This window comes from Melospiza melodia, chromosome 13, assembly GCF_035770615.1.
Source record: "Melospiza melodia melodia isolate bMelMel2 chromosome 13, bMelMel2.pri, whole genome shotgun sequence".
NCBI lineage: Eukaryota > Metazoa > Chordata > Aves > Passeriformes > Passerellidae > Melospiza > Melospiza melodia.
The window spans coordinates 12,461,223-12,475,000 of record NC_086206.1 but is presented as its reverse complement, the minus strand read 5'-3'; the positions used below and the strand labels follow the sequence as shown (position 1 = coordinate 12,475,000).

Genomic DNA, 13,778 nt, shown 5'->3' with positions numbered 1-13,778 from the left:
ATTTTTAAGGAGATCGCTTTTGGAAACAGAATGCTTGAAGTAATGTAAGCAAACTAAATTTGCTAGACGTGAGTCTTTAGGAAGCTTTACGGTGAATTTTAAGGAGTAATTCATAAGAAGGTATTCCTAGGCATCGCAGCCATTTAGCACATGCCACAGCTGGACTAGCAAGACGCGAAGGATCAATATTGGATCAATATAGAAGGCAAATCAATCACAAGGGTTTTCTTTTCAAAATATTTAATTAAATGTGGTGGCAAATAACTTCAGGATTTATTGTTTGATGCTAAGAGCATTACTGATTTTTCTTTTCTAAATTTCCACATGGGGACTGCCTGGTTCCTGGTCAGAGGATTATAAGAGACTAGGGAGTGGAGGAGACAGATTTCCAATATATAATAACTTGTATATATACATGATTATAGACTCACATGGTGCTTTAAATAATCCACTCTGTCGATGAGTCATTCCATTAGCTCTGAAATAGAAGGCATGTCTGACTTTAGTAGATGGCTTTGTGTTTACCCCTCAACATAAACGCATTCGGCCTTTAAAGTTAACTATGTGTCAATTTCCATCCTTTTCCCTATTCCCACGTTTTTTCTTTAGGATCTAGCAGCCGACTCGGCACTCGCGAGGCTGCTGAGAGGGGAGGCGAACACGGCACAGGTTTAATGACCTGGCAACAGGGGAGTACCCGGGGCGCTCTGGAGCCGTGGGATGCTCGGGCCACCCCCCCGCTCGGTGTGTGCGGGATGCTCGGGGCCCCCCCGATGTGCGCGGGGGATGCTCGGGGCCCGCCCCGCCCGGTCGTGCGGGATGCGCGGCAATGCTGGAGCACGCCCGGCGCGACCCAGCCCGGCCCGGCCGCTGGGGTATCACCGCCTCTCCGCGGCCCCAGGCCCGCCCCGCTCCGCTCTGCCCCGCCCCATTCCATCCCCAACCCTGTTCCCATTCCCATCCCCGTTCCCATCTCCGTTCCCTTCTCGCCCCGCTGCGCCCGCGCTTTCCCTCCACGGCTTCTCCCGGAGCGGTTCCCGCACCTCCTGCTCGCCCTTACTTACTTTTAACAAATCACTACAAGCCCGAGGAGCAATCAATAGCTCTGAACGATCGCGTTTGACCTCCTTAAGGAGAGGAAAGAGCAATAACGCCAGCGCCGGCTCCCCTTTTTTCCTCCCCACGTCCCAGCGGCCGGGGCACCGGGGCTGTGGTGAGGAGCCCGGAGCCGCGCTCCGGCCCAGCTCGGCCCGCTCTTCCCGAAGGATCCCGGTGTGTGGCGGGGCTCCGGCGGCTCCTTTCCTCCCTCCCTCCCTGTCTGACACTCTGGGGCTGTCCCGGCGGCGCTGCACACCGGCGGGGATCCCACCGTCCGCAAGGACAGCGCGGGGCTGGCCGGGCTCCCGCTCGGCCTGGCCTAAACCCGCCCCGGGCCTGCACCCACAGCCCGGGCCTGCACTGGCACCCAAGGCGAGGCTCAGCCCCTCGCCTGGGGAGCGGGGGAGCGCCTGAGGTGCCACGCACTCCTCACCTGGCCCGGGTGCCGAGATCCGGCCGGCTGGGGAGAGTGGAGAGCGGGTTTGTCCCGCGGCGCTGCCGCTCCGTCCCTCACTCTCCTCATCACCATTTCCAGCCGCACCTCGCCACTCTGGGCCCCATTTAGGGCTCAGCTCTCTCGGCTGCACCGAGCCGGCGGCAGCGCCAGTGGGGAAAATACCCACGGTCGGGGCTGTATTGAGGTGTCCCCTGCTCCTGCCAGGCTCGGTCCCCTCCCCGGTGACAGGAGCAGCTCTTTCTGCCTTGAGGAAGTTTCCAGCCGTGGGGTAGAAGCACACACGGTCCTGGCACGCTCACCTTACAAGGGCTGCACTGAGAGATATCTCCTTTTCTGCGGAGAGAGCCCTTCCTTTTATTTCTTCCCCTATGTCGGAGGAAAAGTTTAAAAATTACCTAAAAATTGCTACTTAGAAAAATACGCCAGTACCAGGTGTCCCCAATTTATGTCGCACGCCGGCTGCCTGTCCTGTCTTTCCGTGCCTGCCCACACGCTCCTCATGGCACACACCTGCCCTCCCAGCTGCCTCCAGCTCCCTTCCTCCTCACCCCCGGTGCTCACTGCTCAAATCTCCTGAGTGTGGAATGGCGGAGCTGCCCGAGACTCGCTCTCCCACGGCCCCAGCTCTGGTCTGGGGGTTAAACCTGACAGACTTTCCGCCCCAGCCGAGTTTTAGTGCCCGGTGACTCGCCGCGTGTCCCGCTCCCGGTGCCCCCTGAAGGCGACGAACGCTACTGGGGATCAAAACGTGCCCGGTAATGCTGGCAGAGATGTGGAACAGCGGATAGAGCGGGCCGTAGGCCGCCGATGCAGGGAGCTCCGGACATGGTCACCCATCGACTCAGTCACTGCCCTCGCTTGCTCACCTCCAGGACACTCCACGGAGCTCCCTGGGTCCGGGGCGACCGAGCTCGGCTCTCTGCCCGGGAGGTTACAACAGTTTATTAGCTTATTTCCTTCGCTAAGTGCTAACACCACCTGGTTATCCGCTAGCCGTAGCGCGCTGGGGTGCTGGTAACCGCCCTGAAGTGTTAAGGGGTTTTTGGGGAGGTTTGGTGTTGTTTCCCCTTTTTTTTTTTTTTTTTTTTTCAATGTCGTGGCCAGGAGTCGAGGGTCCCCCGGGGGAAACGGCGCTGGCTGCCCCGGTAGGGCCCGGACACACCGGCCCGGCACCGGCGGGGCTCTCCCCAAACCTGCTCCCTTGCAGTTCCATCCGGCGTTATTGCAGATCCAGCCTCTTCCACCAAACAACAGATGCAGCCTCTAATGCAAATATTGCCATTTCCCTGCTGAATTAGCCTTGTCACTTAGCCCAGAAGCTGGCAGCGTTAAGCCAGCTTGCATTTTAATTTGGCCCTGAAGTTACTTATTTCATTATTGATCAAACATAATGCTGAATCAATGTTCATCTTGTTACCTGGGCCATTTCCATGTAATACAGTGATAGCACTGCCTGGAGTTACTCATTCCCATCCCAAAGTGACTTTACCATAAAATCAATGCTTGTTTGTTACTGATATAAGGCAGCATCCGTGGGATGAAGAGCAAATAAAGCAGTTACGCCACTGCGATCTGAAAGTTTGGACGGAATATGTACGCGAATAAAGACTTTAATATTCAAATGTATTTTATCGGCATCAAAATCATCCTAGCCAGGCCGATGGGACAGAAAATCTCAGGCTGCAAGATGACGGGCTTTGATACTGTAGGTGTTGCCATTTGTAAACGCTACCTGGGACTTAATGGGGGAATCGTTTCTCTACCCAGAGTATCATTACACAGCAGATGTGGGCTGTAAGCTCTTCCGGGAAGGGACTGTTTTGGAAAAATAGTAATTAATACAATAGTAATTAATGATTGTGTCACAAGATTAGACTCCGCGCAGTGTTATCTTCAGCGCAGCTGCTGCTCCTTTTCTTTGCTTATGTTTTCCCCTCCAGCTAATAAACCCAGTTACAAATTACACGGAGCCATCCCCATGCCCGGCTCTCCCGTGCGGCGGCCGGAGAACGCCGGAACACCCCACGCGAGGAATGCCCCATTTCGCTGGCACACGGAAAGCCTCCGGAGGTGTCGCTTGAGCTGCATTCTCCACGCACGGCATCTCCAGTCGCCCCTCTCCCCGCTCTGCACCGGCCCCAGCCCGGGGGGAGGCACCTCCCGGTGGGCTGCGGACGAGGGAAGGGGGGATCCCCGGGGAAAACCGGAGATATCCTCCCAGGGTGGCGGCCCGGGGGCGTTCAGGGCGTGGGGAGCCCCCGCAGTGTCGGGCGGGACCGGCTCCCCCCGCACCGTGCCGGAGGGCGTGCTAGGGAACGGACCAGCAGGGAGCAATAATCTGGGTTTAAACCCGCTGGTAAAGCTCGAGAAACCCGGGATACCCTCGGCTCCGGTGTAAAAAACGCTACAGCCTGTTCCCGAGCCGCTGACATCCTCTCACCGGCGGAGGAAGGCGGGGACGGTCCGGCCCGAACGCTAAAAGCCGGGGCTGCAGAGAGGAAAACGTGGAGGGGAAGTTTCCCGGAGCTGAGCGCACTCTGCTCCGGGACCGGCCCCGCCGGGCTCACAGAGCCACGCTGACACCGGCCACTCGTTCCGATAGGCGACGGGAACTCTAACTGGGCGCATAAAATATATTGGCATAAAATTAGTGAGTTGCACTAACAGATTGTAAATCACCTAAACGGTCAAACCACAGATATGAATCACAAATTCCTATAAAGATTAATGTTTCCTAAGATTCACGGCAATTATGCAGTTTTTGGACAAAAGCCTTTTCCCAACCTATCATTCCTGAGCGCTGCTTTTTTTTTTTTTTTTTTTTTTTTTTTTTTTTTTTAATTTTCTGAAGTCTTTCCATGTTTCGGTGAGGTTCCTAATGAACGATTTACCAAAGGAAAGGTCTTATTAACACCTCTAAAAACTATAAAGTTTAAAGGCAGGGAGAAAGGGAGCAGATCGGAAGTTGGGTAACACAATATACTGACCTACTGGCAACGGTCCGAACGCGAACCAACAAAGCACCACAGTGGTGAAGGGGGGAAGTTAGAGAAATAGAAGGGGTAAAAAAACCACCAAGAGGCCAGCCTTGCCCCGCGGTGACCAGGCTGTGCTCACAGCTGCCCCAGCAGCCCTCGGCATCTGCTGATAGCCCCTTACCTTTGCTTACCCCCTTGTGGTACACACTGAAGGGAAGCCTGAGCTGCTAAAAAGCGGAAGAGGCAGGAGGAGAACACGGCTGCGAGCAGAAAGGGGGCATTATTTCTCGAGGAAATAGGTTGGCAGGAGGTGTATGGGACTTCAGGTCTCTCAGGCACTATTTTTCCCTTCTCGCCTCTGGAGATAATAGTTGGGGCTGCAGGTAACGGAGTCTGTTCTTATTCAATTTCCCTAAATGGCCTGGAGAGCACTTAAAAGCCCGGAGAGCTTCTGGCCAGCATTTTCTTATTAACTAATTTCACTTCGATCCTATTAAAGTGTATGCTTTCTAACCTTCAAATGAACCTCTCCCTCCCCCTTCTAAAACAAAGCCAATACCTTTTAATGACAGAGTAAAGCTTTTGAAAATGTTCCTACCTCCTCTCCTAACATTACAGAACGCGTGGCCCATTAGCAGCCGCGGAGCACCCACTCTTGCTGCGGGCCCTGCCCGCACCCACAGCACCCAGAGCACCCAGGAAGGCTCCGCCGAGGCTCGACGGCCCCAGAGCCCGGGAAGGGGCGGCCGAGCCAAGGGGAGCTGTGGACAGAGGGCGCTAGAAAATGAGATTGGGCAGATTTGCCTTATTTCTCTTTGGGAAAATCTCAGCAATAATGGGTTTTAAATGGATACATATATTTACCATTTCAAAAGGGTTCTGCTGTTTCCTGGTAACGCTCACCACAAGTGGTAATAATAAAAGATGAAGTATTTTTTCTCACCTTAGGTCATTAGATTTACAGACAAGGTACTAAATCATTTTAGCTCCCCAAACCTTGAAGGAAAGGCACGCACACACTCGTGTCCCTTTCTCTTCTCCTCCCCCTTCTGAAGAAACATGCAACGAGAACAGAGACAAAACAGTCGCCGAGGCTCGGAGAATGTCTCCCTTTAATAGTTTACTACTACTAGTACTACTACTACCAATAACAGTTGAGTTGACGTTGGCTGCAGAGTGCGGATTGTCAGTGGCCCCGTCCCATAGTCTTAACGTGAAGGGTCATTAATTGTGTTTTCTTTCCAAATCATATGTCACTGCAATTAACAGATTCTGATCAAGAGACTCCTTTCAGATTGATTCCATATGTGATAAGGAATGTGCAGCTTGTTATCTATCTGTCGCCTTGGAATTATGGAAAAGCTTCAAACGTGTAATTTGAAGAGTCTTTTACCCAGCGCTTTGATCTTTCCCTCTATTTTTTAACTCTTGTTTTACTGCGCTCCTTCTCCTAATCCCACTTGTTTGTTTACCCCCCTTTCCCCGCTGGCTGCGCCCCGTCCCTCGTGTGGTGTGGCAGCTCCCAGCCTGCCCGCACCCCGCGAGAGTCAGCCTGAGCCCTCAGCCCTCCCTACAGCTCCCCGCAACTTCCTCAAGCAGCCTTCGGCTCCTCGGACGGGCGCTGCGGCAGTGACACCGCGGGGCCAGGGCCGTCTCCGTCCCCCCGGTCCCTCGGGACCCGGCCGAGAAGGGAGAGGCGTGAGCGACCAGAACCGAGAGGGGTCCCGGGGGCTTCGGTGCGGGTGCGATGCTGCCCATGGAGGGTGCCCGCTCCCGCAGCCCCAGAGCCGGCTGCGGGATCGCGGACACCCCGCGGCCGCCGGAGGGAGGTTTGGTTTTAGCTCGGCGACGCTGCCAGCCGCCGGGAGAGGCGGGAGGCGAGGCCGGGGGGAGGGCGGGCGGGTGCGTGTGTGTGTGTGTGTGTGTTTCGGGTGATAAATCAGGACCCGCTCTCCCTGCTCTGACAGGTCCTGGCCAGGAGACACGTGTCTGGCCGGCCGAGGAGCGCTCCGCCGCCACGGCTCCCCGGGGGCGGCGGCCGTCGGGCCCCGCGCCGCCGCTCCCCTCGCCGCCCGGCAGGACGGGCCGGCTCCCGCCGCTCCTTCTCATCTCCCTTCGGCTCCAGCCAGGCAAAGCGACTCCCCCTGGGCTTCGCCCTTCCCCTCCTCGTCCGTGGGGAAGGCGCTTCTCTCCGTTCCCCGCTCGGCTCCCGTCGCCGCCTCCCGCCCGCCGTGCCGTGCCGCGCTCCTCTCCGCGCCCGGCTCCAGCCGCCTCCGGTGCCGCGCTCGTCCCGTCCCGCACCGGCCCTCCCGCTGCCGGAGCCGTGGGCATCGCTCCCGCAGCTCGGGAAGACGCCTCCTTTCCTCTTGCTCTTCCCCACTGTTTGCTGTCTTCTCCGCTTTCTTTTCCCTCCCTCTCAGCCGAACGGCATCCCCACAGATTTCTCCTCCTGTCCACTCGGTACAGCTATGCTCCCTCTCAGTTTCTTTCTCATTAATAAACCATCCCTCACCCTCACCCTGACCCGGGTCCATTTCACCCATAAATTTCTCTCCTCCGGTGTCTCCCTCTCGGCTGCCCACCGCCACTTACCCGCGGCAGCCCCTCCCGGCTCCGGGGACACCCCCGGCCGTCCCCACACCAGCACCGCCCGCCGCTGCCGGCGGCTCCCACGGGGAACAACTCATATTGATTGTGCTGTTGATTAAAAATCAGAAAACAATCCCGCCAGCTTTGACACTCCACGCCAGACGCGCAGCCACAAAAAGACGGGTCCAGTTTTGTGGGACACGCGTGTACCCCCGCACCCGCGCGTGGGGGGCACAGCCCGACTGTGACACCAGGGTGGCGAGCACGACAGCCTCAAACGGCTACGGATTTATCCCGAGGGTCATATCCGCCCCTTTTCTCCCCGAAGCAGATATTTTTAAAAGTTGTGGTCTGCACCCAAACTCTCCCCCGATCCCCTCGGTGTCACGTCGCCCCAGCAGGCGCTGCCTCTACAGAAAAGTTTAAAGCACATCAGGACGTGGCGTTCGCTGCCTGTTTTCCTTTTGAGTAAAAAAGAAATAAACCTATAACTGATTTTAATATTTTTATCTCCCTTGCTTTGTACTATCAAAAGCACCAATGTTGAATAGAAGAAAATAAATTCCTCCAACCCAGAGTTGTTTTTGCACTAGATTAGCAGATAGGAAATGCTATAAAGATGAACTTAATACGATTAGAGATGTTTCCTACAGATTTTCATATATTGATTCAGGGAATTTTAATTCTGGAGCTTGCTTTGCTATAATCCGCATTTATTACAAGCTGATACAGTTTTATTATAGCAAGCTATCAAGGTCGATTCCTTTAACTGCATAATCTGACATGAATTTCATTTTTAAAGAAATGTAGTTATAAAAATCCATACTGTGGGCACAGTGGTTATATTGTACCTAAATCATATTTTAAAGGCAATAAATCCAGAGAGTATTTAGGAAGAGAGGGGAATACGGTTAAACGGCTCGCATTCAGCCACAAGTCCTCAAAAGATCTTCCAAACTTTTTGTTTTATTTAAAGACCGAGTATTTTAAAAAGCAGATAACGCTGGCACGTTCAGGTCTCCTCTCCCCACAGGCTGTGTGAACTTTTTAGGTTCCAGCCCAGGCTCTTCCTCTGCCCGCAGCAGCGGAGCAGGGCACACCGGCGCTTGCCAAAGACGCGCCGTGATTGAACTGTATTTTAACTACTCTTAAAAGGCTAAATTGCAACTCACGCTGCTTTCAGAGAAGGAAGAGGAGGAGGGGGGGGGCACAGCAACAACAACATCAATAACAAAATACAAACCGTAATTTAAAATGTGTGGATCATAAAAAAACCCAAACCCTATTCTGTAATTAAACCGTATCTTGACTCCTTCCCAATAGCTCCTTACAAACCCGTGCCACTGCTCCCTTTGCAAATGTTGCACGTACCAGGTACTTCCTTCTTAGCCTTGTAGTGATTCAGAACAGAGGGAATAAGCAAAATGATCATAAATTTCCTAATTAGAGATTTCGCACCAAGACAAAAAGGTGTTAATGAGTTTAATTCCAGTGCCTGTCATTGTCCCTTTTTTCACACCACTTATTTACTAATGGCCCAGAGGGCTGCTCCCGTCTCTCCTTTGTTAAGATTTTAATTTGCCTTCTTTTCTGCCTTTGATGTAAAATTGTGACCTACAACTCTTTGAAGTCCCTTATTAGGAGGAAAATTAACTTAGCTTTTCCACTGTATCTGCGCACTGTTAGTCCAGGCAAAATGTAGAGAACTCCTTAAAGATCCAGCACATTAGGAAAAATTTCAAGGTAGTTCTGAAAATGCAAATTTTAAAAAATGCAATAGACTTTTAAAACTGAATTAGAAGAGGTAACTCTCTCAAGGGCCAGAGCGGGAGAAGGGAAGAAAATAATATCTTAATAAAAAACCAAAATTAATCTGGGCAAGGAAAGGTTGTAAATCTAAAAACCTGAAAAGGGGAATTGAGGGATGGTGTTGGTGTGAGCCTTTATTTTTAAATGTCCCAACTTTTCCCTGTCCCTCTCGTGTACTGCTCACAAATGACACCCCGGCTTCCTACGCGCTGGCGAAGGGGGGGGGGGGGGGCTACGAAAGAAATTATATCTAAATCTACCTCCATATAATTAGAATACCATGAGGCAGGGTTAAACCTTTGTAAAACACACAACTGATTGGCGATCGCTAAAACGAGATTTGAAAGCAACTCAAATAAAAGATCGCGACGTCAGTAAACAGATTTAGAAAAAAAAAAAAAAAAAAAGGTGGGGGGAAGAAAAGCAGCTAGTGACAAACCCGGCGAGAGCGAGCTCTGGGCATGAGAGAGAGAGGGAGGCAGAGGGAGAGAGAGACTTAAAAGAAATAGGAGGGGCTTGTGAGAGACTAGAAATGTCAATCAGAGCCCAGAGTCCCAATAATCTCAGGCAATCTGTTAGGACCTGACCTGGGTCCACTCAGATCAATAGGAAAAGTGAGAGAAGAAAGAAGCGATCGGATCGTTTACCGCGGCGGCCGAGGAAAGGAGGGAGCCCGCGGCCTCCGCGCACCCCCGGCTCCCCCCCATGTCTGCCGGAGTTTGCGGGAGGCGCTGAAAGTGCGGCCGGCCGGCGAGGGCGAGCGACCCGGCTCCCTCCTCCGCTCCCGGCCCTGCTACTTTCTCCCCTTTCTCTCCCTTCTTCCTCTCGTCTCCCCCCCCCCTCCTCTTCCTCCTCCCCCCTCCCCTGCCCCGCTCCCCCACCATGTCTTTCCCCCAGCTGGGCTACCAGTACATCAGGCCGCTGTACCCGGCGGAGCGCCCGGGGAGCGGCGGCTCCCGCGGCGGCGCCGAGCTGGCCCCGTCCGGGACCCTCTCCAACGTGCTCTCCTCCATGTACGGCGCGCCCTACGCCGCCGCCGCCGCCGCCCAGGGCTACGGAGCCTTCCTGCCCTACGCCGCAGAGCTGCCCATCTTCCCCCAGCTGGTAAGAGGCCCCCGGGGTTCGCCGCTCGCTCCCCGGGGCGCTCGGTTCGCGCTGGGGATCGGCCCGGGGGGAGCCGGGGGAGACGCCGGGAGGGCTGTCAGGGGAGACACGGGCGCTACCGCCGCCCTGCCCGGGAGAGCCGCCGGAGAGGGGCAGGGCTGGAGCGGCGGCCCCGCAGCGTCCCCCCGCTCCGCCCGGGGTTTGACGGTGGCGGGGACCGGCCCCAGCAGCGGCCGCCGGCCCAGCCGGGCACACGCGAGTGGGGAGCCGGAGCTGCCCCTGAGGCACCCGCGGGCACCGGGCTGCCGGGACCGGGGCGCTCCGCGGTGGGGGAGGCAGCGCGGCCCGGCCGCCCCGCCGGTGCCGACGGGCTCCGTTCCCGGTAAGGGCAGCGGGACGGAGCGGACCCGGGCCCGGCGCGCCATCTCAGCCGGGCCGCCCCTTCCCTCTCGCTGCAGGGCGCCCAGTACGAGCTGAAGGAGAGCCCGGGGGTGCAGCACGCCGCCTTCCCCCCCCACCACCCTGCCTTCTATCCCTACGGGCAGTACCAGTTCGGGGACCCGTCGCGGCCCAAGAACGCCACTCGGGAAAGCACCAGCACCCTCAAGGCCTGGCTCAACGAGCACCGGAAAAATCCCTACCCCACCAAGGGCGAGAAGATCATGCTGGCCATCATCACCAAAATGACCCTCACCCAGGTCTCCACCTGGTTCGCCAACGCGCGGCGGCGGCTCAAGAAGGAGAACAAAATGACCTGGGCCCCCCGCAGCAGGACGGACGAGGAGGGCAACTCCTACGGGAGCGACCACGAGGGGGAAGAGGACAAGAGGGAGGACGAGGAGGAGATCGACCTCGAGAACATCGACACAGAGAATATCGAAAGCAACAAGGACGAGCTCGAGGACGATCTACAGGATGCCGACCTCCTGCACTCTGACTCCAAAACGGACTCGGAGGGATCCGAAGGCTTTGAGGACCTGCCCGGCTCCGAGGAGCGCTACGACAAGGCCTCCGAGGGGGAGCCGCACCACCTCCGCCACCACCACCTGCACCACCACCACCATCACCACCACCACCACAAGTGCGAGCTGCCGGCCACGGCCGCGCCCGTGGGCCCGGAGCCCCTCAAGCCGCCGCTCCCGCCGCCGCCGCCCCACCTCTCGCCCCCCTCGTCTGCCTCTTCCTCCGCCGCCTCCTCCCCGACGGACGGCGCTTTGGCCGGCTCCTTGCCGAAACCCAAGATCTGGTCGCTGGCCGAGACCGCCACCAGCCCGGACAACCCCCGCAAGTCCCCCGGAGGCGGCTCTCCGCCGGCGGCCGCCCCCCAGCCGCTGCCGCTGCCCACCCCGCCGCCCCACAGACTCGTCTCCTCCTGCCCCCTGGGCAAGTTCCCCAACTGGACCAACCGCGCATTCCCGGCCCACCACCACCACCACCACCCCCCGCACCCGCTGGCCTTACTGAACACTCCCCACCTGCTGGGGCTGGGGGCCGCCTCCGCCGCCCCCCCCGCCGCCGCCTTCCCGCGGCCCGCGGACCAGGCGCAGAGCGCGGAGCCCGTCGGAGCAGGTGACCGCTGAGGGACGCGCCGGGGACGGGCCGGGCCGGCAGCCGCCCGGGGGGCTCGGCGGTGCGGAGCGGAGCGGCGCGGGAGGCCCCGGGGCCGTGTGCGTGCGGCCGGCCCCGGCGGTTCTGACGGTGCCCCCGGCCCGGCGCGGTCCGGCCCGGCGCGGAGCAGCCGTCGGGGCGCAGGTGGCGGCGGGCGGGGGCCCCGGGGGCGGTGGCGGAGGTCTCTTGGCCGGGGTAGTCTCGATCCCCGAGAATTACCTTCCTCCAGCGGAGATAATTTTTGTTGCTGTTGTTGTCGCTTTTGCGGGAAGGACCCGGCCGCCAGGTCAGGCTCGCTCGGGGTCAGCGTGTTTTCTCTGACGGTCACCTCTGCAAGCAGAGCAGTCGTTGTGTCGTATTTGCAGCTCGCTGAGAAAAGAGCATTCTTAAATCTCGAGGCTTAATTCAGGGATGGGAGGAATAAAACAGGGGCTATAAAGGAACGCTTTTTTCCCCCCTTCCCTTCTCTTTTTAGATCGATCTAGTGCCTTGGAAGTAGAGAAAAAGTTACTAAAGACAGCTTTCCAGCCAGTGCAGAGGCGGTAAGAGATGGCTCCCTCCGTCTCCCCGGGATGTATGGAGGCAGTTGTAAATGGTTAGCTTATTTTCTCCGCTTCTTTAGGTTCCCTTTCCAGGGCGGTTTCTTGTTCTTCCTCTGCGCGCGTGGTGGGTTATTCTGTTTATATATTTTCTTTGCTGTTCTCCGTTGTGGCCCCCGGGAGCGTTTCCCTGGGCAGGCCGATTTGCGCTCGGGGCATTGGGGCTGCGCGGCCGCGGAGCCCGGGCGCGGGTCGCCCCTGGCCCGGGAGCACATCCCTGAGCCCCCGCAGAGCTGTCGCTGTGCCGGGGGGAGAGGCACCGAGACGGCAGAAAATAGTAAAATAAAATATAAATTAAAAATTAATAATAATAATAATAACAATGATATTGAAAGCGAAACAAAAAAACCCGCCCAGAGTAAGAAAGCTGAAGAGGCTGAGCTTTGCCGCCCCAAATTTGGCGTAGCAGTCACTCAATTTCAATGAGAAACCAATTACCCTTTTGATTGATTGAAACCACGGGGATCGGGCCCGCGGTGTTTTCGTAGCTAAATACATTTACTATAAGTCATTCTGAAAGCTTTTTATATTTATAAATCTATTAAAATATTGACAACAACAACAAAACCAGAGCTACCTGCAGTTACAAATATTGTGCCAGCCCAAGCTCACTAGAAATCCTATTAAATTTTTTTTTCTGTGTCATTTTTTTCCAGGCCCCAGAACCAACTTGACGCCGCTATGGTTCTATCGGCGCTCTCATCATCATAGTTAATTTTTTATTGTTGTTGTAATGATTGTAAAAAAAAAAATCTCTGTATAGTTACAACTTGTAAGCATGTCCGTATATTCAAACTCAAAAGGAAAAAAAATACCCGCTTCTGTCCTATCACCTGGGTTAGCTGAGCTGTGAGATTTTTTTTGGAAGTCCAGTGAGAATTAGATGTCCCCCTTTTTTTTTTTTTTTTTTTGGTTGTTGTTGTTGTTTGTTTTTGTACATACCGTAAAAAAATGTACATATGTGTGAACCAAATTGTACAAGAAAGTATATATTTTTGGCTAATAAATAAACTGTTGCCACTTTGACTACACTCTCGTTTCCCCCCTTCTGGAGTTGTTTTCCTCCCGCAGTCCCGCTCCCTCTCCCTCTCTCCCGGCCGGTTACTGGTTTTGCGCGGCTCCGGGTCGGGCGGAGCGCGGGCGGCGGTGCCGAGCCGGGCCATGCCAGGCCGTGCCGAGCCGAGCCGTGCCGGACTGAGCCGAGCCGAGCCGGGTCGCGCTTCCCGCGGCGGCAGCGGCGCCATCGCTGGAGCCGCAGCGCCCCCTGCAGGCGCGGCCGGTGGCGGGGGCTGCGCGGCCCGAGCGCGGCTCCGGGCGGCCCGATCGCGGCCGGCGGATGATGCATCGCCCCCGCGGACCGAATTACCGGGTGCCGCTGCTAGCCCCCTCCCCGCCCGCCCCCGCGGAGCGCAGGGCAGCGCGGAGCCGGGGGGTGGTTAATTGAAAGGAACCTTCGGGGTCGGTGGTGCAGCCGCGGGTCGGCAGCTCAGCTGCGTTAGTTCTGCCGCCCCCTCCCCTCCTGCTGTCGTGCATCCC

At 56.4% G+C, this 13,778-nt stretch overlaps 1 protein-coding gene and 1 long non-coding RNA gene across 2 annotated transcripts in view; one reads left to right on the top strand and one right to left on the bottom strand.

Annotated features, from left to right (window-relative positions):
• Positions 1–480, bottom strand: part of LOC134424042 (uncharacterized) — a 43,346-nt gene extending 42,866 nt beyond the window's left edge. The window contains exon 1 of the long non-coding RNA XR_010029316.1: positions 432–480. This is a non-coding gene — a long non-coding RNA (uncharacterized LOC134424042). The remainder of the gene's footprint in view (positions 1–431) is intronic.
• A 9,333-nt stretch (positions 481–9,813) lies between these two features.
• Positions 9,814–13,317, top strand: IRX3 (iroquois homeobox 3). Its single transcript, XM_063167792.1, has 4 exons — positions 9,814–10,035; positions 10,494–11,604; positions 12,119–12,185; positions 12,899–13,317. Exons 1-4 carry the CDS (start codon positions 9,814–9,816, stop codon positions 12,951–12,953), a joined length of 1,455 nt encoding a protein of 484 aa, XP_063023862.1. The 3' UTR covers positions 12,954–13,317.
• Positions 13,318–13,778: the final 461 nt, after the last annotated feature.